Source organism: Scleropages formosus, chromosome 2 (assembly GCF_900964775.1).
Source record: "Scleropages formosus chromosome 2, fSclFor1.1, whole genome shotgun sequence".
Classification (NCBI taxonomy): Eukaryota; Metazoa; Chordata; class Actinopteri; order Osteoglossiformes; family Osteoglossidae; genus Scleropages; species Scleropages formosus.
Window position 1 is genome coordinate 38,490,905 of NC_041807.1, and position 25,562 is coordinate 38,516,466.

A 25,562-nucleotide genomic window follows, 5' to 3' on the forward strand; every position below is an offset into this window, starting at 1 on the left:
TTCCAGCCCGGATCTTTACTCCACCTACCGAGACAAGTTCTGCTCGACGATGAACGACGAATTTAATGCGATTCGTCTCCACCTCCGCTTCTTCTTGACTCCACCCCAGTTTACCCTGCTTTACCTGACCTGTAATACCACTTTCGTACCTCCTCGCAGCGCTTCACAGACTCAGTGCGCAGCTTCCCTCTATAAACGCAGCGATTCAGTGTCCCTTTATTTTCTCCTCTCACTTGTGTTTTTCACCTCGTTTTACCACCTTCTCGCTCTAACCAGCTGCATCGAACAACTCTGTGTGTGTGTCGTGTTACTGTTAAGATAGGACCGCTTTTGAGAGAAAATTAGAAATACTGAACTTGGCCACTCAATTCAATACTGAACAAACTGCGATGCTGATAAACAATATTGGAATCCGCCCCCCCATCGAGTCACAAATACTTCCAGTTTTAATATGAACAGCTGAGGAAGTTCAGACTGAACAGAAAGTGTACAAAACTTTTATCCTGTTTACTGTACTGTGTAATAAACTCAACACAGCTTTACCACTGTTGATGTTCCATATGCATAAGGGAACACCTCAATAGTTTATTTTTATTTTAAAGAGGGAAAAAACAGCACAGTGGTCCCATAGGAAGGGGTTGAGAACCACTGAAGTGATTGGCGGCAGCAATCCACATCTCCTAGTCTGTCATGCAGAGGTGTGTATTAGTAGGGTGATGTATTCAATTAGAATATGTAAAATATATAAGTGACTTGATTACGAAGTAGGAGGAATTGATGCGTGTTCATGCAAGATGGCGGAATAAAGAAGCCACGTTAACTCAGCCATGTCTGGAATGCTCATTATACCACAAACAAAACAAGCAATGTTAGGTGTACTACATTTATTCACTTAGTAGACACTTTTTCTCCAAAGCAGCTTATAATGGATACTATGTAGTGTTACCAGCTCATACACCTTATTCACCAGGGTGACTTACTCTGCTAGATACACTACTTACACCGGGACACCTGAACAGCATGTTTTTGGATTGTGGGAGGAAACCCGTGCAGACACAGGGAGAACATGCAAACTCCACACCAACTGAGCAGGGATCGAACCCACATCCTCTCCTTCCACCCAGGCCCTGTGAGGCAGCAGTGCTACTTGCTGTGCCACCCTGCTACCTGTATAAATGCATTTTTGACTTATGATGGGTTTCACGCAACATAACTCCATCATAAATCAGGGACCAACTATGTATTAAAAAGGCATCTTTTCTTCCGTAGGTTACTGAATGACCTCCACACTTCTGCAATGGGAACTGAATGAAACCTGCTTCCTATTGAGATGTTCTGATGTAATGTGGACAATTGTCAAAACCTGGATGAGTTCTGCACTATGTTCTACCAAAAAGTAAATAATTTGCTAACTTTCCCACATAATTTAAAGTTCCTTGTTTATCATGTTTAGTGATTAATATAACACCTCTGCAGATCATACCTGAAACTGTTACATTGCAAATGACTGAACCATTTCACATTTCTTTCTAGAAATTTTTGATATCTTTCTTCATTATTACTTATGACCTCTGTTCCGGATGTGATCGGGCTGAATATGAAATAAAAGGTGAATGCTGTCCTATGTGCCCTCCTGGTAAGTTGTGCTTCATTGCAGCATTTTAATGCAAAGTGTGATTTAAATATTCCCATATTATCACGGCATATTCTTATTAGGGGAAGGGTATCACTCAGAAAAGTTAAATGAACCTGTTTTTACTTTTCTTTAGGAACCCGAGTTTACAAACACTGTACAAGAAACAGCAGTACTTCATGTGTCCCTTGTATTGGACCCACTTTCACTGACAAGCCAAATGGTCTCATTCACTGCTTTCCCTGTACGGTGTGTGACAAAGGTGAGATTTCCTGTGTCACAGCGACAAGCTCTTTATTTTTTGTTTATACGTGAAACGTTTCTCAGACTTTATTCTTTTAACTTCCACAAGTAAACATATTTTCTTAAACACAAGAGATTGTTGGTGCGCACTTTGTACTACACCTTGTCATTATTAGTGTTATTACTGCCTATTTCCCCCACAGGTCTTCATTTAAAGACAGTAAAGAAGTGTACAGCTACTTCAGACACAGTGTGCGGAGCCCTGGAAGGGAACTATTGTATTGATCCTTATGAGGGAGGATGTAGAGCAGCACAGAAACACACAACCTGCAAACCTGGATACTTCATCAAACACCCTGGTCTGATGTCCTTTGTCACATTTTCACTACTAATATTTTGCACGTTAAAAATGAAACAGTACACCATGTATTTCTCATCTTTTCTGTTTACTACTGTAGGAACAGACTCTACTGACGCTGTGTGTGAGAAGTGCCCTGAAAATTCTTACTCTGTTGAATCTTCTACATCCTGTACACCACACACACAGTAAGTGTGTTATTACAGTACAATGCACTGATTCATTCATGAACATTTTTTTTTAAATATTAAAAGTTCTTTTATTCTATTGGTTTCTATCATGTATAATCTCATATATATCTGTAAATGTTTTTTCACAGCTGTGAATCCAAAGGACTTCCCACAGTCAAACTAGGAGACAGTGTGTCTGATTCTCTGTGTGGAGAGAATTGGATTCCCCTTCTAGTTGGGATTATTATTGTCTTTGTTATTGTTGCTGTTGTAACAGTAGTAGCAGCTTATGCGCAAAAAAAATTTAATCTTCTAAAGATGGTAAATATTTTTGTATTTTAATTTTAAAATGTAAATGAACAAAATTTGTTATTGTTCAATGAAAACACTTCAAAATACCTGAAGCTGCTTAAAATTAGTTTTTTATCTCAGCAGAAGCTTAAGGAAATCAATTCCAGACTGCCATTTATTAAATCTATACAAGTAATAGTGGAAATAATTAATTAATGTCAGCTTAGATTATGCAGTTCTTTTACTGTGGTAAATGTAATTTTTTTTGTGCTTATTTCCTCAAATATTTAATCTAGTCATTTTAACCTTTTACCGATTTATCAACCATTACCAGTATCAGACATTAGTATGTAATAGTAAGAACAGAATTATGAGAATTAAGCATTACTGACACTTTTTGATTTCTGATTTCTGAGTGTTGTGGCTCATGTGGTGTTGGATTCCAGATGATCCTCTGGTTTTGTTAAGTGTTGTACTAAAAAAAAATGAAATTCCTCAGTGTTGATGAGCAAGGTTACTTTCCTAATGAAACATTATGTTCATTTGTATACCTGTTTCTTTCTACAGCTGTACAAGATTATCTACACAAGGACCTGCATAATTCTTACATTTATTCCCTTAGCAGACACTTTTCTCCAAAGCAACTTACAATGCATACTATGTTGTGTCACCAGTCCACACACCTTATTCACCAAGGTGACTTACACTGCTAGATACACTACATACAATGGGTCACTCATCCATACATCAGTGAAACACACTCTACCAGTGTCACTCACACACACTATGAGGGAACCTGAACAGCATGTCTTTGAGAGGAAACCAGAGCACACACAGGAAACCCACACAGACACAAGGAGAACATTCAAACTCCACACAGACTGAGCAGGTATTGAACCCACATTCTTTCACACCACCCAGGCACTAGGAGACAGCAGTGCTACTCACTGTGCCACCATGCCACCCATTCTTTACATTAACCACCTGCTGAAGACATTTGCTTCTGAACTAAAATAAAATACAATAGAAATCTCACCAGGAACAATATAAAACTGAACACATAACTGATTTGAATGATGACCTTTTCACAAGGGAACAGCAACAGGAGGGGATAGTTCATGACCATAAAGACATTTCCCAGAAGCTCCCTGGTTGTCCAAGTGACTATATTGATAATACAAGTAAACACCACTCTACCATAAACACCTTTCATGTTACAGAAAAAAAGGTGTGTAATATAATTATCAATTACACACACACTGACTGAAACCTCTTGCCCCGAGCAGGGTCGCAGCAAACCGGAGCCTAACCTGGCAACACAGGGAGTAGGGACACACCCAGGACAGGACACCACGCCATCACAAGACACCCCAAGGAAGACTTGAACCCCAGACCCACTAGAGAGTAGGACCTGGCCAAACTCGCAACACCATCGCACCCCCCCAGTGTAGTGATACTAAAAACATAAGGCCAAATAATAATAGCTCTTTCACATTTATCCGATGTTTTTCTCTAAAGCAAACTTATAGTGTTAAGCTACTTACAATGATTTACTTATTTATACAGCTTTAATTTTACTGGAGCAATTTAGGGTAAGTACCTTCCTCAAGGCATTAAAAAAAAAAAAAAAAAGGAAAAATGTTGTCCGAAAAAATTCAATGGTTAAGTGTGAGAGTATGAAACCTGACAAACTGGTGTTAAATGCCTCTGGAGTAGACGCTAAGTCATGAGTAAAAAAAAGTGAAATTATTATTTTTTTGGACATACGCTTACACACAGCTTTAAAAAAAAACGATCAGGTCAAAATGCTACACACTTTCAATGTCTAACACTCTGACAAAGCAACAAAAGTCAAATTAAAATCTCTGGGAGATGGTTTTGTTCAGTTTATTGTGCTCCTACATCCATCTGGGAAGAACATCAGTTTACTGAATGTCCAAATCTATTTTGTACACAAGTTACAGTAAATTACACAATTTGCTTTGTGTATATGAACAAAAACAGTTCACAGGGTTTCAGTGGTCCTGCATCCATTCTGGAAATATAAAGGCATGAGACAGTGTACAGTCAGGATGGTGCAAGTGTATAACAAGGCAGTGTGTCTATCTGCTCCATATTCTTCATATCACGGTGCACACACACACACACACATTCACTCTGCATTTGAGAACATCACCCTTTCCATCTGCATTATTTTTGGACGTGACCGATAACTTGCGTGGGGAAAAAAATAAAGCACAGGGACACATTTTTGGTTGGGTCTCCTTGCCTCTGCAATAATTCAGCTCCCACTCCAACTTCAGATGCAACTGCTTCCACCACAGATAGATCTGGATGCCTTAGGAGGCAAAGGTGTTCATCCTGAGTCTAAACCTCAGGGATCATAACAATAGTACAACTACCCCTTTTCCTCCAGGGCCTGAACCTCATTCCAGCCCCCCACCGACTATCTCCTCCTTGACCTCCTCTGGTGGACGCAATCGCCCCCTTATACCCCCTGCGTCGTCGCCCAAATTCAACCAATTAAATGTTCGCGTTCTCCCGCTCAAACTAAGCCACGGCAATAAATTAGACACAGTGTATGTTACATAATTTCTTCACAGTCTCTTAGTTCTTCTTTATTTGGCAAACTTCTGGTTTCTCTTCCAGAATGGCGTCAGAATTGGTCCGATTAATTTAAATAAATAAAAGAAGTAAATAAATGCGTGACAAGCCAAGGGTCCTCGCTCCATGATACCTTCATATGACCGTAAGTACGAAGCGCCGCGAGTTTCTGAGACTCGGACGAAATTCGGAGTCGGAAACCAGTAGAATCTTTTTTTTTCTTTTTTTATTATTGAACAACAAATCACACACAATACCAGAACATTAATTCAGAACAGGAAACCAGTAGAATCGCGCTTTTACACCGACTCCCTGCTGCTGGAGAAACTTCCTCTTCTACGTAACATGATCTTATTTATTATGAGCGATTGTGACGGAGCACCAATTAATATGAACGATTTTGTACCTTTGAAAGTTTGAGTCCAGTTACAGAGTAAAACACACACACACATTGCTGAAACCGCTTGTCCGAATAAAACATTTGCTGTTAAATCATGGAATAAACTCACGTGGAGCCCCAATGAATGCGCGCAGACGCGACGCGGCTCAGTCAGTGTATTATGTCGGTAAATTAAATGTCGTTTGTCGGTCGGTCGACACAGACCTGCTCTTCGAAAAAAAAATCTAGCTATGCCATGGTCCATGGTCTGTTACGTAGCAAAAGTTTTTTTTTTTAATTTTTTTTTCTCCCTCTGTTAAACCGCAAACAGTGTCATGGTTGAGATGTTATCATAATGTGTCCATCACCCCCCTCCCCATGACTGTCGAACAGGTGACCGCAGTACCAACTGTAAGAAAATGGTGTTGGGTTTGTTGGATTGTGGATTTTAATGTATTGTTTTGGTTGTGTATTATTGATAACTTTATCAAATACAGTTAAAAAAAAAAAAAAAAACAAAAAATTGTACATCACTCCACTGAGTACTACTTTTATTAACATTTTTTGGTCCCCAAGTCACAAGTGCCTCGCAGCTTGTTACGTCGCTGCTGCTATTGGGATGATGTGTAAAGATGTGTCCTGTTACATGTGCACAATTCACATGATCATGTCTTTTATACCAGGGGCGATTCCAGGATTTTTTAAATGAGGGGGGTCCAAGAACCAGTCGGGGGGGGATGATGGGGGGCATGGGGAATCAGAAAATTCTATCAGAAACAAATACTGTACAGCGCAGAAAATTGGCTTAGAAAACATTGCGCACAGTTTCCACGCTCTTGCCTCTTTCTTTTGGCAGCGAATTGTCAGACTGACAGTACTCTATCCCAGAGGCACTGGGGGGGCACCGGGGGGCGATGCCACCCCTTTAGACACACCCCTATTACAGTAATATGTATGTGCCGACGTGCAGGCTGACGCATGCGCATTGTGTGTGTAAAAAAACTGCGCTCGAGGGGTGGCTGTAATCATGTGCTCCGTATGTTTAAATGTAACAGTAAATAAAATGCTTCCCTTCCAAACTGACATGCCGTATGGAGAAAAGCACGAAACATAGTTTCGGTTTCAAAATGGGACATGATTTTAGCAGTAGCAGGCGGCCGTAATTTTGCTCTTTTTTTTAAAAAAAAAATCCATTTGTCTAGATTGTAAATCGACTTCAGGACATAAGTGAATCCGGTAGAAAATACTGTAACAAATGTGCGTTTTGTCTTCAAGGTGTAACTGTGCAAAAATGTGCTCTTCTCTCCTAGTTGCCTGAATCCAATGGAACCCACTTTGCTACACATCTGGGACAAAAACAAGCCCCTGAGGTGATGGTGGTTATGATTTATGAAAAATTGTCTGAAGCCGCATACATTTTTTTCCTAAAATGATTTTTGGGTTATGCTCTACCTTTTTGTACGTAGTGTTGACATTTGCCTGTCTCCTGGCTTATGTAGCAGTGGAGAAAATCATCATGAAAAAATAATTTAATGAAGCGTTTGCATCTTTTTTTTAAATAACTTTGATACCTCAGTGTTTTGTGCAGTTAAATTTAATGGTTTAGTGGATTTTTTTTTTTTTTTCTAATGCAAAGTACAGTACAAATTATAATGTATTCTTTCTTAACTTTTTTCCAAGGTGACTTAATCGACACTTAATGGCCTACAGTCATTCAATCATCACACAGCACAGCAACGTAACACACACACACACACACAGTAATACGGAGTCACTGGTTCTCCTGAAAGATGGGTCTTTGGCCTGTGGGAGGAAACCAGAGCCATTGGAGTAAACCCAATAAAGAAATTTCATGCAGACTGAGTAGGGACCGAACCTATATCCGATCACACGGCCCAGATGCTGTGAGACACCAGCTCTACCAGCTGTGCCACCTACCTTCAGCATTTAAATCAACTGGAATGTGAATAGCTTTGCTTTTGGACCTAAATACATACATTTTCACATAAATAAATAAATTTTTAAATTGGTTTTATGAACAAGGTCACAACAGCATACAGATAGACAGAACTCCAAGAAAATGTAAAAATGTCCATATACATAGAGTGAGGGCCCAGGGTCAAATGTTTATAATTTCTCACAGTTATGATTATGGAGCACCTTCTAATAAATTCCAGAAGGGTGTCTAGATATTTCAGAATTAATTGGAACTGTCATGTAAATGACAAATTTAAACATTTCCGTTATCTACATGCTACAACTGTTTTTATCATTGCAAATGACAACACTTTCTCTTCATAAACCCCTTTTTATTGCCTGTTGATAAATTCATTCAATAAACGTGTGCAAGGTTTGTCATCGTGTTACTGACCACCAACACTGAAGCACACCGGACATGACTGAAATACTGTGGAAGTGAGCTCCGTTAATCTGATACTAGAACAAGTGCCTATTAATTGTTTATATATCTAAAGGGAATATCTTCCATTTTTTCAGATATGTTGTAATCCTGCTCGTAAAATACTTTTGTTCTGCATGTGATCTGGCTGAATATGAAATATATGGAGAGTGCTGCCCAATGTGTTCGCCTGGTAAGACATTTTTTTTGTTACTTTTGTGACTTTAACATTTTCCAGTATCATACACAAATATACACTTTTTTGATCCTCAGATATGTGCCCAGTTAACACTCACCCATTTATTTTTCGTTAGGAACTCGTGTTTACGGACACTGTACGATGTACACCAGTACATCTTGTGTTCCATGTGATGGATTCACTTTCACTGATAAACCAAATGGTCTCAGTGACTGCATACCATGTACAATGTGTGACCAAGGTAAAAAAAAAAAATTACAGGACATTTTATACATTAACTTACACTGCAGTACAATAGAGTCATTGTCATGTCCAGGATGAACCCTTAGCCTTGCACCCTGTGGAAAAAGGATAAACTCTAGTTAATTCTAAAGAATGGATGTAAGTCACACTACAGTTCATTCTGTTCATTCTCAATTTTCAAACAGGTCTTGGTTTAAAGACGGTGAAGGAGTGTACAGCCTCTTCAGACACAGTGTGTGGAGCCCTGGAAGGGAACTATTGTACTGATCCTTATGAGGGAGGATGTAGAGCAGCAAAGGAACACACAACCTGCAAACCTGGAGACTTCATCAAACACCCTGGTCAGAATGAACTTTTTATGTTTTGATATTAAATACTAACCCTTATTTCCACGAGGTCTACCGGTGTTTAGGAAAATACCGTCAGCACTTGTCCTTAACAAGCGCAGACAGTTTCCAGCTTATATAATATGCGACTTCCAGAAATGTTTACAGAATAAGAATGTCATCATCAGAAATTCTACAGAAAATATGCGACACTGTTTACACGGTGCCACCTTGCAGCGATGCGGATGACATGCAATACGATCGCTTGCTGGCCGTCTGTGCCGTCCTCTGGTCTTCCGTCACGTTTTGTTCTTGCTCCCTGATTGGTTATACAGCAATTCCTTTTGTACACTGCAATGTACTGTATTTTAAAATATTTATGGTGCATTTTTACTTGTTTCTTTAGTACTACATATTTATAATATATTTATAGAGTACAGTGTACTATAAATACTGTAGCGGGTGGAGGTTTGGGCTCTGATGGGGTGAGGAAAAATGCACAGAAGCCACAAATAACTGAAGGTTTACTGGAACACCATAACCCATCAACAATTATCTGCAATATAGAAGAAAGTACATTTTTTTTACTGGTCAGAATGGAACAAAAACATAATTAAGAAAAATTAATAAACACTAATGTGTACAGTAAATTAACCTACACTACACTAAACTAACATTTAATAATAATAATAATAATAATAATAATAATAAACACAGAGGGGGTGCCTTGTGACGGACTGGCGTCCCGTCCTAGGTGTGTCCCCTCCCCCTCCAGCCTTACGCCCTGTGTTGCCGGGTTAGGCTCCGGTTCACCGCAAACCCATGGGACAAGCGGTTTCAGACAATGTGTGTGTGTGTGTGTGTGTGGAATGGCTACAGGCTGGACTCCATGCAAGCCTTCCGTGAGGCTTAAAGTGCATATAAAGGTTTTAAAATGTTTAATATCGTCCTTCCTCTCAAGAAAAATATTAAAGTCTCCTCCTATTATCAGATATCTTTCAGTCACGCAATAAGTGATCAAGTCATCTAACAGAGCGATGCAGGATCTGACCTTCATCGGAGTCATAGACACACAGAATGCATATGTGCCGACTTCTCCACATGACGTCCGCTCCCAAAACCCGGCCAGAATGAACAGTAAAAGGCCTTACCTTCTCAAAAGCACGGTCCTCAAAAACAATCCCCACACTCATAGAGTGGATGCCACCTATGCTCCGCTTACTTCCTCCATTTGCTAGAGAAGAGAGTCACATCCTATTTGGTTACATTAAAAGAGTAAAAAAAGGTAAAACGCTAAAATAAGAATAAACCTGTCCATAATTATTCAGTCTATGAAAACCTCCTCCCCGGAGGAAACAGCCCCCGCTGCCCCACTAGAGTCCCCCTCTGGCAGATATGTCTCTGAGTTCGGCGTCGCCCAAACACCTTCATACGATGACCACCGGCTCGAGACATCAACAGGGAACTCCGTAGGGTCCACGTAGTTTCCATCTCTTCCGCAGAAGTAATGTCTTCTTAACAATAGAAGAAAGTAATACTCTCAGTCTGAGCAATTCCCTTCTCCTCAGTGGCCAACACCTCAAGTCAGCCTTCTTTCTACACCACTCAATAGGTTCTCACCCCTTCATAGTTTCCGCTGTGGTTGCACTATTTAAATTTCCCAGCAACCCTTGTTCACATCAACCATTTACACCCCATCCCCTTTCCTCCCCCTATGGGGCAGAACTTACCAGTAGTGTGGGTTGCTATAAAACTGTTCCTATCAAAAAAAATTTTGTGACAATTGCATATTTTTTATTTCTTTCTTCATTACTAACTGTATGTAAAACATATATTCATATTAATGAGAATTAAATTTTTAAATATTGTATTTTTATATTTTACACTATACACTATTACATAACATTAATGCTGTACTTATTTGATGCATGTTTCATATTAAACTGATGTCAATGTAAAAATTAATTCTTTCCTTACGTAAAATTTCAACTTAAGTAAGGGTTTCCAGAACAGATCCATTACATAAGTCGGAAAGTATATGACTAATTTTCATGTTCATGTCACTAAAATCGTGTCGTGTGTAGTCTTGAAAACTCCAGTGTTTTATAGAATACTTTCAACTCTTTAATATTGCAGGAACATTGTCTTCTGACACTGTGTGTGACAGCTGCCCAGAAAATTCCTACTCAAATGGATCTTCAGAATTCTGCAAAAAACACACAAAGTAAGTCTGTCTGCACTAAATTCACCCCAGTTTATATTAAAATGTTACATATGGAGTTTCAGTTTTACTTACACATTTTATAATAACAGAATAATTTTTATTATCTATTTTCACAGTTGTGAGACCAAAGGACTTCCCACAGTGAAACCAGGAGACAGTGTGTCTGATTCTAAATGTGGAGAGAAGAATTCTGGACATCTTATAGCTGTGATTATAGGTCCAATTATAGCTGCAGTTCTTACAACAGCAACTGTAGCAATATTCATATTCTAGAAAAAATCATCACTTTCTGAGGGTAAGATTTTTTATAGTTTTATTAGTACTCAACTGCACAAACAAAGGCTTTTCTGGTAAATAAACATTTATATTATTGCTTATTTAAAATTGTAGTTCAATGGTTATATATTCAAAAATATTGTGATGATGATGTATAATGACAAAGACTGTGTAACATCAAGCTAAGCTGGATCTGTTAATGGCTGTCTTTATTTTAGGTGATTCAAGCATGAGTCCGGTATGTTTTTTTCTTGATTTGAGCTTATTTATTGTTTGTTTACTTTTTATTGTCTACTGACTGTAGTTATAAAATTACCATTTAATTGCCTTACCAGAGACAAGAAATGATAAATGGCCTAAAAGCAAAAGCTGAAAGTAAGTAATCATAAGCAAGTAAAGAGCCATAGTTAATAGAAGGCTGATGATGCTGTATTCAAAGTGAAACACACACACACACATTTTCCAAACTGCTTGTCCCATACAGGGTCGCAGGGAACCAGAGCCTACCCGGTAACACAGGGCATATGGCCAGAAGGGGAGGGGACACACAGGACGGCAGTCCGCTGCAAGGCACCCCAAGCAGGACTCGAACCCCAGACCCACCAGAGAGCAGGATCTGGTCCAACTCACGGCGCCACCACGCCCCCTGAAGTGAAACAGCTAGATGTTAAACATCATCATGCAAAATTGTGCAGAATGTTTGTAATATCGATAACATATTTTTTCAGGTTACTTGGAGGGAAAACAGGTATTTTAGTTTTTTCTGCCCGTTTCTTGTAATTCATTGCAATGCAGAATACAGTATTTATAAGAACTCACTTCTGTTGCTTCAGCCGATGTCAGAGAGAAAAAGTAAACATGCTTCTTCAAGAACATGAAACAGATACAAGTAACAGCAATAAGACTTTCGACAATTTAAGATGTGCTTGGTGAAACCCCTGATGTATTGTCATAGGTAGCAGTACCACAAAATAAGGCAATTCACCTTCAAATGAGGAGGGGAATGGTGACGGAGTGGGTTGGACCGGGTAGTGCTCTCGGGTGGGTCTGGGGTTCGAGTCCCGCTTGGGGTGCCTTGCAATGGACTGGTATCCTGTTCTGGGTGTGTCCCCTCCCTCTACGCCCTGTGCTGCTAGGTTGGGCTCTGGCTCCCTGCGACCCTGTTTGGGACAAGTGGTTCAGACAATGTGTGTGTCAGACAGACCTTTGAATGAATATGATTTGCTTCTAGAAAATTTAAGCATAGAACAGCAATACTATTTTTGTTACTTAGTTTTTTCCATCCCTGTGTCTTCCAAATCATCACCATGTGTTGTGAGAATTGACTTGTACTATTTTATCAGGCATCTAGAAATGGATCCAAGTCACTGGAAAAGTTGTCATAACAGAGTCCTCAGCTAACAGTGAAATCGCGTGAAGTAAGAGTTTGTCAGCCTTTTGGCTAAGATCGAGTGCAGTACTGGGGATTTTAGCTGGGGCAAAGTAGAACATAATACAGGACTGTGCATGACCCCAATATTCTCAGGGGGAAGCTCTGCTCCTTGGTTGGGTTTTATTTTTTTTGGGTAGCCTGCTGAGCCTAAGGTGCAGAAGTTCAGCTGGCTTCTCTGCTCTCCCCGTAGGGTGACGCAAAGATTTTTTTTTTTTGTATTTTTGACTCTAGGTAGCCCAGAGTAGTTTCACTCCTGAAGATGTCAGTAGCCCCAGGTGAACATGAAAGGACAATCAATGACTGTGGAAGGGACGGTGAGGCTCCCAACTGAAGAATACCATCCACTTTATCAGAAGGAACCAGGACTACACCGATTGATTTCGTCAACATATTGGTTTTGTTCAACAGATGTTCATTGAACTCTTGGGACTCTTGGGACTCTTCCAGTGGAGGAAATTGTGTTATGTCCTTGTACAGGTTTACGGTATTTTATGCCTTTCTGCGTTTGTATTTCTGCTCTCGGCACAGGTCGATTGTCTATCATTGGTTGCCATCCCTGTTCATCATCATCAGTTCCTGCATTTGGACAAATCACCTCTAGACCCCACCATCTTAAAAACCCCTCCATTTCCCAAGAAAATCAGACTGTCTGCTGGTGCTTGTGTTTGGCTTGTTGATGTTGGTTTGTGTGTTAAGCGCTTCTGTTTGGTTTATTGTTATGATTTATCTATTAACTTGTTCTTGTCTTTGGGGGAAAAAGCACATCATGTGACCTACATATCCAGCATGTAGGTTTCAGGCAGCTAACTGTAACCCTAACCCTAACCCTAAACTTAAGCACTTTGTGTGTATGTTTTTGTGGGCCCCTTGTTACCACTCACCTGATGTTTTCCCTAATCACCTCTAGGTGCCTGGAGTTGTAGCGGTCTTCATCCAGTGGAACAGGCCATTGTCCTTAAACAGTAATGAATAGTTCCGAAGGGTTTTGGGAACATGTAGGGTTGAGTGCATTACAGTCTAAACTGTGCCCCTACTCCAGCAGACTTATATGGAGGACTCAGATCAGAAACTGCTCACATCCCCTAACTCCTTTGTGTCAGCAGACATGAGAGCCTTTCTAGCTCTATTTGTTGAAGTCTTTCCTGGATATGAAGAGGGGGACATGTTTGGTTGCATCCCAGTCCAAATGCCACCCTCCACTATCCTTTGCCATGGAGAAACAAAAGGGTACCTGAACATGTCGTGCTATGCTGTGTGTTATTGTAACAACTATGTGAGTAAGTGGGAAAAACAAAAGTAATTTTATAGTTAAATGCACTTAGTGGGCACACACACACCGTTGTTGTCACGAACCACGTTGCAGCTTCTCAAGTTCGCAAATGACGAGACCGACTCCTGGGTTTCTAATAAAACGTTACATTTAATTAAAATACCAACAACCATCCGTCGCTCCACTTGTACACTCTGAGGCAAAACTCTTCTTCTCTACTTCTTTTTTCATTTACGCAGAAGACCAAGGGACGTAATTAACGTATGGACATCTAGTGGCAGTTCTATAAATCGCATTTCAAATTGTACAATTAAACTCAATGCCAATCATTCATCAGCAATTACAAGTTGACAACCAAATACAAACAACGCCTTTCCACACAACATCAACAACACCAACGGAAACAACAAAAATACAACACATCGAGTTGGCTATATTCTTTGAATCCACAGTCACAGATGTTCATTCAGCAGATTTTTTTCTGCAAGGCAACATACATCTCACAGAATAATACAAGAAGTGGATTACAGAGAGACTTGTAAATGTGATTCTGAACCACAGCTAATTTATCACATTCTCCCATATGAACCAATGTACATCAAGTAGCTGCACAAAGCTTAATCCAATAACAGCTGTCACAACATTACTGAACATAAATATTTGTCATGCACTTAGATCATGGGATAAGTGACTAATAAATTGGTAAACTATGTGTATTTTAACATTGTTAATTTTTTTTGGGGGGGGGGAGCACCCACTAAATGGGTGAATACAAGTGTTCCCAGTGTCCTTGTTCTGTGTGAACTTGGTTATTCTTCACGTTTCCTGGTGCCCAAGTCAACTAGAAACTAGTTCAGTTCACCTTAACTGAAATCTCCATATGCTCATGATACGCACTACAAAACTCCAAAATTTGTCACATATCAAGCAAATTACCACACAAATCTTTTGGGATGTTGTGCACCATAGTCTCAATAATGCAAAATGCGAACAGTAAACAACTGCATAAAAATACGTTATTGTCAGTAAGAAGTACACTGTATGTGGGTCTTCCAGCAGTTAAAAAAAAAAAACAAAAAAATACACCCATACAGCACACTGTCCTACTCAATTAGGAACTAACACAACTAGAGGAAAAAAAAAAAAAAAAAACTCCATATGGAAACACTGTCACGGTTGCGCGTAGCATGGACGGACTCAAGTGCAGAGTGTTCGGATCGACGTGCACGGAAGCCGAATCAGAATCCATAATCGTAGTCGAGGGGCAGGCGAGGGTCAGGCGATCAGCAAACGTCGTAGAAAGGGCTAGGCAAAGAACGTGGTCAGGAAGAAACAGGCAAAGGGTCGAAGTCGTAATGGGTCTCTCAGTAATACGGTTTGCAGGGAAACGAGGCAAAACAAGGTTCCGCGTCTGGGCTTCCTCGGCTTCCCTCTTTATAGTCGTTCCCATCAGGGAACGGCAGGTGTTGCAGAGGTGCCAGATGCGGAGAACGTGACAGTACCCCCCCTCCACGGGCGGCTCCGGACGCCCTGGGCCGGGAAGGAGGACGCCCCCGGGGACGCGGAGCCGGGCACTCGGGATGGTCCCTATGGAAAGCGACCACCAGGTCGGGGTCCAGGATGTCCGAAGCAGCTACCCAGGAACGCTCCTCCGGACCATACCCCTCCCAATCCACCAGATATTGTAGTCGACCTCTCCGTCGGCGGGAGTTTAGCAGGGTTCGGACTGTGTAGACATCGTCCCCTGCGAGGGGTAGTGTCGACGGTGGTGAGGTTGTTTCTACTGGTGGCTGATGCAAGGACACCCCAACCTGTTTCAGGAGGGAAACATTCAATGTTGGGTGCACTCGGAGGTCAGGAGGTAACTGAAGGCGGTAGGTAACCGGCGTGACACGACGCACTACCTTGAAAGGGCCGATGTAGCGGGACCCGAGTTTCTTGGAGGGGGTCTTCAGGTGAAGGTCTCGGGTGGAGAGCCAAACTCTTTGTCCAGGCAAGAACGAAAGGGTGCGCCGGTGCTGGTCAGCCTGACGTTTGTGGCGTTCCACACTGCGGAGCAGGTGCGCCCGGACCGTCCTCCAGATGCGGGTGCTCTCCTTATGCCATGTCTCCACAGCCAGAACAGGACTTGGAGAGGTCTCACTAGGGAACAGGACAGGTTGGTAGCCTAACACACACTGAAAGGGCGACATACCTGTGGATGTGTGAGGCGCGGAGTTGTGGGCATACTCTGCCCAGGCCAGGTAGCGAGCCCAGTGGTGGGGCCTTTGGGAGCAGTAGGCTCGGAGAAACCTTGCAACATCCTGTTGCAAGCGTTCCACGTGACCGTTGGCTTGCGGGTGATATCCTGATGTAAGGCTGACCGTCACTCCGAGCCGGCTCCAAAAGGCCTTCCATACCCGAGAGGTGAACTGGGGACCTCGATCGGAAACAATGTCTTCGGGGAGTCCGTAGAGTTTAAAGACTTGCTCGAATAGGACCTCCGACACCTCGAGAGCGGTGGGCAGCTTCGGAAGGGGCACCAGTCTGCAAGCCTTAGAGAAACGATCTATGACGGAAAGGATCACGGTCTTACCCTCTGAGACCGGGAGGTCCACTAGGAAATCCAGTGCCACGTGGGTCCAGGGTCGGGTCGGCGTAGGCAAGGGTTGTAGGAGACCTGCTGCCTTTTCGGGTAGGGTCCTGGTCTGAGCGCAGGTGGCACAGGCCTGGACGAAGTCCCTGACATCGTCGGCCAGTGAGGGCCACCAGAACCGTCTTTGGACCAGGGATAGGGTACGGCGGATCCCGGGATGCCCGGCCTCCGGAGCCTCATGGGCCCATTTCAGCACCGCTGCGCGGAAGGAACTGGGGGCATACGCATGGTCGATTGGCCTCCCGGGCGGTTCTGGTTCGCTGTCCTGGGCTTCTTGGATGTCCTGGAGGAGTTGCCAGTGGACCGGACCCACCACGCATCCCTGGGGTAGGATCTCCTCTGGGTTGGGGGGCAGTGGTTCTGGGTCATGAACTCGCGATAAAGCATCAGCTTTTCCATTCTTGGAAACTGGCCGATAAGAAACAGTAAAGTGGAAACGGGTGAAGAACAGGGCCCATCGGGCCTGGCGGGAGTTCAACCGTTTTGCGGTCTCTAGGTACTCTAGATTGCGGTGGTCCGTGAGTACCACAAAGGGATGGACCGCACCCTCCAGCCAGTGACGCCACTCCTCAAGCGCGAGCTTGATAGCAAGGAGTTCCCTGTTCCCAATGTCGTAATTCCGCTCGGCAGGGGTCATCTTCCTGGAGAAGAAGGCACAGGGGTACAACTTGGGAGGGTCCCCTTGCCGCTGTGACAGGACTGCACCCACCCCTACCGAGGAGGCGTCGACCTCCACCACGAACGGCAAGGAAGGGTCCGGCTGTTTCAGCACGGGGGCGGAGGTGAACCGTGTTTTTAACTCCTGGAAAGCCTTCTCCGCCTCCGCCCCCCAAGGGAGTCTTCGGTCCTTGCTTGCTGTTAACGCGGTAAGGGGTGCGGCTACTGTGCTGAAATTACGGATGAATCGACGATAGAAATTGGCGAACCCAAGGAAGCGCTGGAGCGCCCTTACCGTGGTAGGTCGAGGCCAGGAGGTTACTGCACCCACCTTCCTGGGGTCCATGGAAACTCCCTCCTGGCTCAGGATGTAGCCCAGGAAGGAGATTTGGCGTTGGTGGAATGCACACTTCTCTGCCTTCACATACAATCGATGTTGTAAGAGCTGCCTGAGGACCGCCCGGACCTGTTGGATATGCTGCTCTTGGGTCTTCGAGTAGATCAGTATATCATCCAGGTAAACGATGACGCAGTGATGAAGGAAATCGCACAACACATGGTTGAGAAAGGCTTGGAAAACTGAGGGGGCATTAGCTAGACCAAAGGGCATGACCCTGTACTCATAGTGACCTAGTGAAGTGGAGAAGGCCGTCTTCCATTCATCCCCCTCACAGATCCGGATGAGGTTATATGCACTGCGGAGGTCTAATTTCGAGAACCAGGTCAATCCATGGATCCCCTCCAGAGCCGAGGTAATCAATGGTAAGGGGTGCGGGTACTTGACCGTTATGGCGTTCAACCCTCGGTAATCTATGCACGGCCTCAGTCCCCCGTCCTTCTTACCGATAAAGAAGAACCCCGCCGCTGCTGGTGACGTTGACGGCCGGATCAGACCAGCTTCGAGGGCCTCCCTGATGTACTCCTGCATGGCCCGTTGTTCCGGTAACAACAGGGGGTACACCCGGCCCCGAGGTGGTGTGGTACCTGGCAAGAGGTCGATAGCACAGTCCCAGGACCGGTGAGGAGGCAGTTCAGCGGCGCGGACCTTGCTGAAGACCTCTCGTAGATCCTCATAGTCCGGGGGTATGACCGGCGGGAGAAGGCCTTCTACCCCTTCCACCGACGTGGCCCGGCAAGGAAGCGTGAGGCAGGATGCGTGACAGGATCCTCCCCAAGAAACCAGCTCCTTGGTACTCCACCTAAAGACGGGGTCATGTCGTGCCAACCAGGGGTAACCTAAAATGACAGGGGTGTCTGGAGCTCGGATCAGAAAGAAGGTGAGTTTCTCGTGATGACACGCGCTTTTTTCGAGCACGAGAGGTGCCGTCCGGGAATCAACCACCCCATCACCCAGGGGTTGACCATCCAGGGCTTTCACACTCAGGGTGACTTCACATGTTTTAATAGGGACATGGTGCGCTTGGGCAAAGCCTACATCCATGAAACAGCCCGCGGCTCCGGAATCTATGAGGGCGTTCGTCTGCACCCGGCTTGCCCCCCAAGAAAGACTCACCGGCAGACGTAGCTGTCCCTGGTGCTCCCCTGGACTCGCCTTCGTTTCTGTGGAGGTCCCCTGAGGTGGTCGCTTGGGGCACGCCGCACGGAGATGCTCCGGGGACCCACAATAGAGACACAGTCTCCCCACCTGGCGCTGTCTCCTTTCTTCTTTCTGGAGCCGGTCCTCTGCTGGGCTGGTCCCCAGGGGTTGTCGACTCCTGCCAAGATTGTCGATGGCGATGGCTGTCTCCACAAACCGGTCGAAGTCCCTCTCCTCACCCCTGTACGTGAGCTCGTCCTGGATCCGGGGATTCAGCCCTTCGAAGAAGCAGGTGAGGAGGGCAGGGGAGTTCCAGCCACTCTTGGCCGCGAGGGGTCTGAACTCAAGAGCGTACTCAGCCATGCTTCTACTTCCCTGGGTGAGACGCATGAGATAATTACCTGCCGCGCGTCCCGCGTGCGGGTGGTCAAAAACCGCTTCGAACTTTTCGCGGAGAATGTCATAGGTAGTTCTAGGGCGAGTGCGCCACCCAGCGGTGGCCCACTCCCAGGCTGGACCGATCAACAACGACAGGACAAAAGCGATCTTAGCTGCGTCCGTCTGATACATGCGTGGAGAACACTCAAAAACCAACTCGCACTGCATCAGAAAGTCCTGACATTGATCGGGCGAACCGTCATACCTCTCTGGGGTCGCGATCCTTGTGACCGTCCCCGAAGCCTCGAGGGGTGTGGGCGGGACAGGCTCAGCAGGAGTCGCGGGTGCACCCTGGAAGGCGGGGTTGAGAATACGTCCGGTTTGGAGGACCTGGATTAATCCGTCGACATTTTCTTGTATGCGCTGCAACGACTGGGAATGCATTCCCAAAAACTCGCCTTGCTTGGTGAGCGCTGTACGCAGTTGCGCATACTCTGCTGAGTCCTGGTAGCTGGCAGAACCTTCTGTCACGGTTGCGCGTAGCGCGGACGGACTCAAGTGCAGAGTGTTCGGATCGACGTGCACGGAAGCCGAATCAGAATCCATAATCGTAGTCGAGGGGCAGGCGAGGGTCAGGCGATCAGCAAACGTCGTAGAAAGGGCTAGGCAAAGAACGTGGTCAGGAAGAAACAGGCAAAGGGTCGAAGTCATAATGGGTCTCTCAGTAATACGGTTTGCAGGGAAACAAGGAGGCAAAACAAGGTTCCGCGTCTGGACTTCCTCGGCTTCCCTCTTTATAGTCGTTCCCATCAGGGAACGGCAGGTGTCGCAGAGGTGCCAGATGCGGAGAAGGTGACACACTCCTTTCTGTACTTTAAAAAAAAAAAATTAAAAAAAAACAGGATAAAGCCAGCTTGTCATAGTCTCACTAATTTCATGACAGAACCCATAAAACAGTCCATGTCTAAAACTCCCATCCAATCAGATGTTGTACAAGAATACTGACAAAGTGCTTACCAACTACCTCAGTGACTTCCATCAGGGAAATGCACCCTGACAACCCGAAAGCCTCTGGCCCTGACTCCTGTTAATAGAGGAGATGTGTTGTGAAAAGGGAAACACCCAGAAAACAGGAGGTGAGGTGTATGGTAAGACCCTGGGAACAGACCAGGGGACCCCCCCCATCTTGAACGATAGATTTACTGGGTAAGTTCCTTTTAATGATTTATGGTTTTAAGCCTTGGGGTATTTTTTTTTTAAGGTTCTGTCATGCAGTCTTTATATTGGTTTTATTGACACTTATTGTTTTATTATATTTTATTATTCGCATGACAGTTTTTAGAATTTATTGAATATATATTTTAATTAGCAGAAATAATGAATGGAGAATTTTTTAACCTGTCGAGTCTAACACTAAACTAAACATAAAATAAAATAAAGAAATGACAATAAATAAATGGAACTCAAGGTCAAAGAATTTTCTGCATTTCTGAGTGCCAAAATCAAGACCCCTTTATTAAAGCATCACCGAATTCCACATTCAAATAGATAGTTATCCTATAGTTCATATTGATTATAGTACAACATAACAAAGTTCCAGGTTTTCCTTCATTATTTACTCTATAATACTGTACGGCTATTTACCTGCACTCTTTCAGCTCTTTCATAGCTATTCCACACTGCACATTTAACAAAGGTTCACAAAAACATATGTACAGCACTTAATGTTTAAACTTTTCTTAAAAATAACAGAACAGTAAAACAAAAGAAATTGATGAAAACAATGTAAATAAATTATCTCCATGTACAAATGGACATGTTTTGGACAGTCCAAATTGGGACATGATCACAGAGGTATAACAGGTGAAACTAGTCAATGAGGACTCACTCCTGTTTTTCTCTACATCTTTTTACACTGATTTACCCATTTATTCTCGGTCGTTTTTTTTTACTGTATCAGTTCAGGATAATGGCAGACACAGGGATCTGAGCCTGGATCCTTCAGACATAACTCAATCTATGAGACCACAAGTTGTCCTAATTTAAAAAAAAAAAAAAAAAATTGGCATAACTGCCTCACGTCTACATCTGGATGTGACTTTCAGTCCAGCTCAGCCTGTCCACTTTGCATGTTCTCTCTACATTCATGTTGGTTTCTGTCCAAAGACATGCATTTCAGGTGTTCTGAACAATATAAAACTGCCTGTGTGAGTGACTGTGTTAAACTTTGTCCCAAGATGATGTCACATGACCAATTTGGTCATAAGTCATGGTATTTCTATTAATTATGCTTTTTTCAAAGAATCTGAAGAACTTTTAACTGTCATTTTCTGATTTGAAACTGGGGGCTTCGATGGTGCAGCTGGTTTCGCTGGGTCCTGCTCTGCGGCGGGTCAGGGGTTCGAGTCGGATTAGGCTCCGGTTTGCTGCAACCCTACTTAGGACAAGCGGTTTCAGTCAGTGTGTGTGTGTTGCGTTCCATAATTAATCTGTTGCAAAATTCTTAAAAAACTCTATGTGAAGCAGTTCATGAAAACTCCAGAAAAACATTTCACAAAATAATACTTCAGAAGAGGGTGTCAGCAGGTACAACTTCCAGCACCTGGACTGTGCAACGCGATGTAGGTTTGCTTAGTTCACTCTTGGTGTTTGCATGTTCTTCCCATGTTTGTGTGGGTTTCCTGCAGGTGCTCAGGTTTCCTCCCACAGTCCAAAATCATGCTTCGGGTAGATTGGTGACACTTCATTGCCCTTCGTGCATGTGTCACTGTCCTGTGATGGACTGTCATCCTGTCCAGGGTGAACATTGAGTAGCCTGGTGCCTTGTGCTTCCAGGATGGTCTCCAGACTGCAGGAACTCTACTTTAGGATAAGCAGTTAGGGGTCATGAGTGAGTGGATGATATTTCATGGGCTTAACAGCCTTCCCAGTCTTCCTTGAAAACACCAGTCGTCACACCTTCGCTGTCTGATCTCTGCTCAACAGGCTGAGGTGAGGTATGTAATTCTCTGCAAAATATCGTTTGTTGGTTTGTTTCACAATTTATGAGGATCTGAGCAGGAATCTGGAGAAAGAAACAAAGAGATTTTAAAGAAAAGCAGCACAATATTAACTTAGTAACAGTAACTATAATGAGCAGTAATGTATTTATATTAAAACTTTAAAGATGTATCAGCAATTGATATTGCCTCTGAAAAAACAATTTCTCAGTTGTTTCTTCACTGTCCAAATTAGTCCAGAGTAGCACATAGATAATACAATATGTTGTGAAATATTGGACAGTAAATTGGCAAAAGCATATTAAAACAAACCTGATTTTGTAGTAAGGGTCTTACAAAAAGGAATAAAATGTTAGATTCATTCTATCTCAATGTCAGTTTAATTTCAGTGTTAATGGAAAAACCGATGGTAATTTGGTCAATTTTTAATGGACAGTCTTTGTATATATAAAGTCATTACTATTTTCTTACCTGGTTCACTGGAGTTGTTTCTTTGGACGGAACTGTGATTTTTACAGTGTTATTCCTCCAATTGCTAATAACAATAAAATTATTAGAACTACAGTCCCAACTATCAGAGGACCCAAATTATTCTCTCCACACTGAGAATCAGACACACTGTCTCCTGGTTTCACTGTGGGAAGTCCTTTGGATTGACAGCTGTGAAAATACATTTAAATATATACATTATACTGTATATTATATACTTCATACACATTGAACACAAAATTAACTGCATTTTTCCTTTATCCAATTAAATAAAAACTAAAGAGATAATGAAAAAAACAAGAATCACGACAGACTTACTCTGTGTGTGGTGTACAGGAGGTAGAAGATCCATCTGAGAAAGAGTTTTCAGGGCAGATTTCACACACAGTGTCAGTAGAGTTTGTTCCTATAATAGTTAAAGAAAAAAAATATTTTACCAAACCTTAAAATCAATGTCAACTTTATTCTCACTTCCACAGTATGTTTGGAACATACATCTGAGCGAAACAGCATTTTTCCAGGACCATGATGTGACAGAGGACAAGTAAAAACAATAAATAGAAATATATAATATATTGTTCAATGAATGGAAATCTAAATCGAGTCAAAAGTCGTAATGCAAAAAGTGAGTTTTTTGCAGTAATCGTTTGGAAAGAAGTAATACACGGTGTTAGTATAGTCTGTTCCTATAACAGTAAAACAAAGAAAATATTTTATCAAAGCCCAAAATGGAGACTATATTACAAATTTGCAAGATCATAAATCAAACAGATGGCGTTAAAACACATGAACATAGCAGACCAGGGTGTTTGATGAAGTCTCCAGGTTTGCAGGTTGTGTGTTTCTTTGCTGCTCTACATCCTCCCTCATAGGAATCAGTGCAATAGTTCCCTTCCAGGACTCCACACACTGCATCTGAAGAGGCTGTACATTCCTTTACTGTCTTTAAACCAAGACCTGTTGATGCATTTACATTTACATTGTTAAAATTTTAAATTTATTCATTTAGCAGATGCTTTTGTCCAAAGCGACTTACATCTCATCAAAAGTACAATTCATGCATTACATTAAGAGAAAGAGACATGGCTGCAGATGTGTAACTCAAGTAAACCAAGTAGTGTTTTTTCCCTACCACTTGCTGTACTGAGGTTCATTGCTCAAGTAGGTGCATAAAACACAGGAGAGATAAATCCTTATACCCTCCTACCAATTTTTTTTTTTTTTAATGCAAAATCAAGAATATCCATGATAGATTGTACAATTAATTTGTACAAAAAAGTGGTTGATTTGAAACATGACTTCTCACCTTCTTCACACACCGTACAAGGAACACAGTGAATCAGATGATTCGGTTTGTGGGTGAAAGTGGATCCGATACATGGTACACAGGAAGTACTGGTGTACGCTGTACAGTGTCTGTAAACTCGGGTTCCTAAAGAAAAGTGAATGTCTGCTGATTATTTCACACCCTTTTCCGACAGAAAATATGTACCTGTGATCCGCAAATCAAGTGTCTGTACACTGTATAGACATTAGAGGGGCTGCAGTATAATGAAACACAACTTACCAGGTGAACACATGGGACAACACTCTCCATTTATTTCATATTCAGCCTGATCACATGGAGAACATAAGTTCGATTTTAAAATCAGAAGAAACACTGAACATATCTGAGGACAGAAGAAAACATTTCAGTTTAAACATTATATACAGGTACAAAATAAATAAATGGTGGAGTATGTTGCAAACCATTGATGAAACCACACGAAGCACGGAATACGATGCACGCATGTTATTAAAGGACACTTCCACCTTGTAAGAAATACCAGACCAAGAGCTTTATTATTAACCACAGTAAAAATAAGATTTTTTCCCCTCACTGGAAAATATCAGTATCATTCACACTGAAATCACAACAATATCCATCTTTTGTGGTGACACCTCTGCTGTCTTCATACTGACCCATCTGACTGGTACCTTGTTAAGGTGAATTCTCATCTTGGAGATTAATCAGAAGGTGTTTTCAGTATGACTTCATTAAAAGGCTCTGCTCTTAGATACTGTACAAGTTCCCTTTGTGTTATAATTAAATATTAGTGGTGTTTTGTGATTACTGCATTGTCTGGGATTTGTCTGTAAAATAATAAGAAAATTTCACTAACATAAAATCAGATGGAATCCCACAAACCAAATATTCATCACACCCACTATTTGAGGCCAGATTGTGACCAAGAATGTAGTGACAAGAATCATTTCATTCAATGAAAGTAGCAGAGTGTTTAAAAAGTACAGTATTTAACTGACATTGACAGCTGTTTTCTGTGGGGAGTCAGTGGTAGCTAAAGCTGAACGTGATTTTCTAACAAATAGAATATTAAACAGTCTGAGGAGTCACTACACACAAGGTCAGTGTTATTAACTTGAGAACTTCTCTCTTAAATTAAACAGACATTTATTCTTACATACCATTTGGTAGAACATCATATGCAATTCCACTGGGAAAAAATATCAATTGTTTGATAAGCACCCATAAATGGGAGTTAAGTAATAATATCTCATATAAAGCTGTTTTTATCCTTTTGCAACAGTGCGAAGTTCATTCAGCAGCCTGGGGAAAAAGAGACTCATTTCAGTGCATTTATATTTCAGTCAGGAGATACATGGTCTCTGTTACCTGCAGTATCTACTTGACTGCTTCTTAAGCCCATTTCTCCACAATCACTGTTTTTTCTTTTATTTCACACTGAACTTAAACTTGTAGACATGATAACTGAACTGCTTATTCCTTAACCCTAAAAGCAATTATAACGTACAGAAAACA

At 42.5% G+C, this 25,562-nt stretch overlaps 2 protein-coding genes across 11 annotated transcripts; one reads left to right on the top strand and one right to left on the bottom strand.

Moving 5' to 3' along the window:
- Window positions 1–5,211: 5,211 nt before the first annotated feature.
- Window positions 5,212–13,089, top strand: LOC114909860 (tumor necrosis factor receptor superfamily member 14-like). Of its 10 annotated transcripts, XR_003797412.1 has the most exons (11): window positions 5,212–5,444; window positions 6,989–7,048; window positions 8,175–8,269; window positions 8,391–8,516; window positions 8,704–8,859; window positions 10,981–11,068; window positions 11,185–11,363; window positions 11,563–11,582; window positions 11,680–11,719; window positions 12,688–12,762; window positions 13,008–13,089. XR_003797412.1 is itself a non-coding variant. In XM_029249792.1 (8 exons), the coding sequence occupies exons 2-7, from the start codon at window positions 7,002–7,004 to the stop codon at window positions 11,339–11,341; spliced, it is 669 nt and encodes a 222-aa protein (XP_029105625.1). In that variant the 5' UTR covers window positions 5,212–5,444; window positions 6,989–7,001; the 3' UTR covers window positions 11,342–11,363; window positions 13,008–13,089. The 10 variants fall into 10 exon arrangements, 2 of the variants coding, with proteins under 2 accessions (XP_029105625.1, XP_029105624.1); XR_003797409.1 differs by having other exon boundaries at window positions 11,185–11,582; XR_003797413.1 differs by lacking the exon at window positions 11,680–11,719.
- A 9,675-nt stretch (window positions 13,090–22,764) lies between these two features.
- Window positions 22,765–25,261, bottom strand: LOC108922362 (tumor necrosis factor receptor superfamily member 14-like). Its single transcript, XM_029247054.1, has 6 exons — window positions 25,208–25,261; window positions 24,309–24,411; window positions 24,048–24,173; window positions 23,543–23,698; window positions 23,060–23,147; window positions 22,765–22,912 (listed from the first exon to the last, which is right to left on the bottom strand). The coding sequence occupies exons 1-6, from the start codon at window positions 25,223–25,225 to the stop codon at window positions 22,765–22,767; spliced, it is 639 nt and encodes a 212-aa protein (XP_029102887.1). The 5' UTR covers window positions 25,226–25,261.
- Window positions 25,262–25,562: the final 301 nt, after the last annotated feature.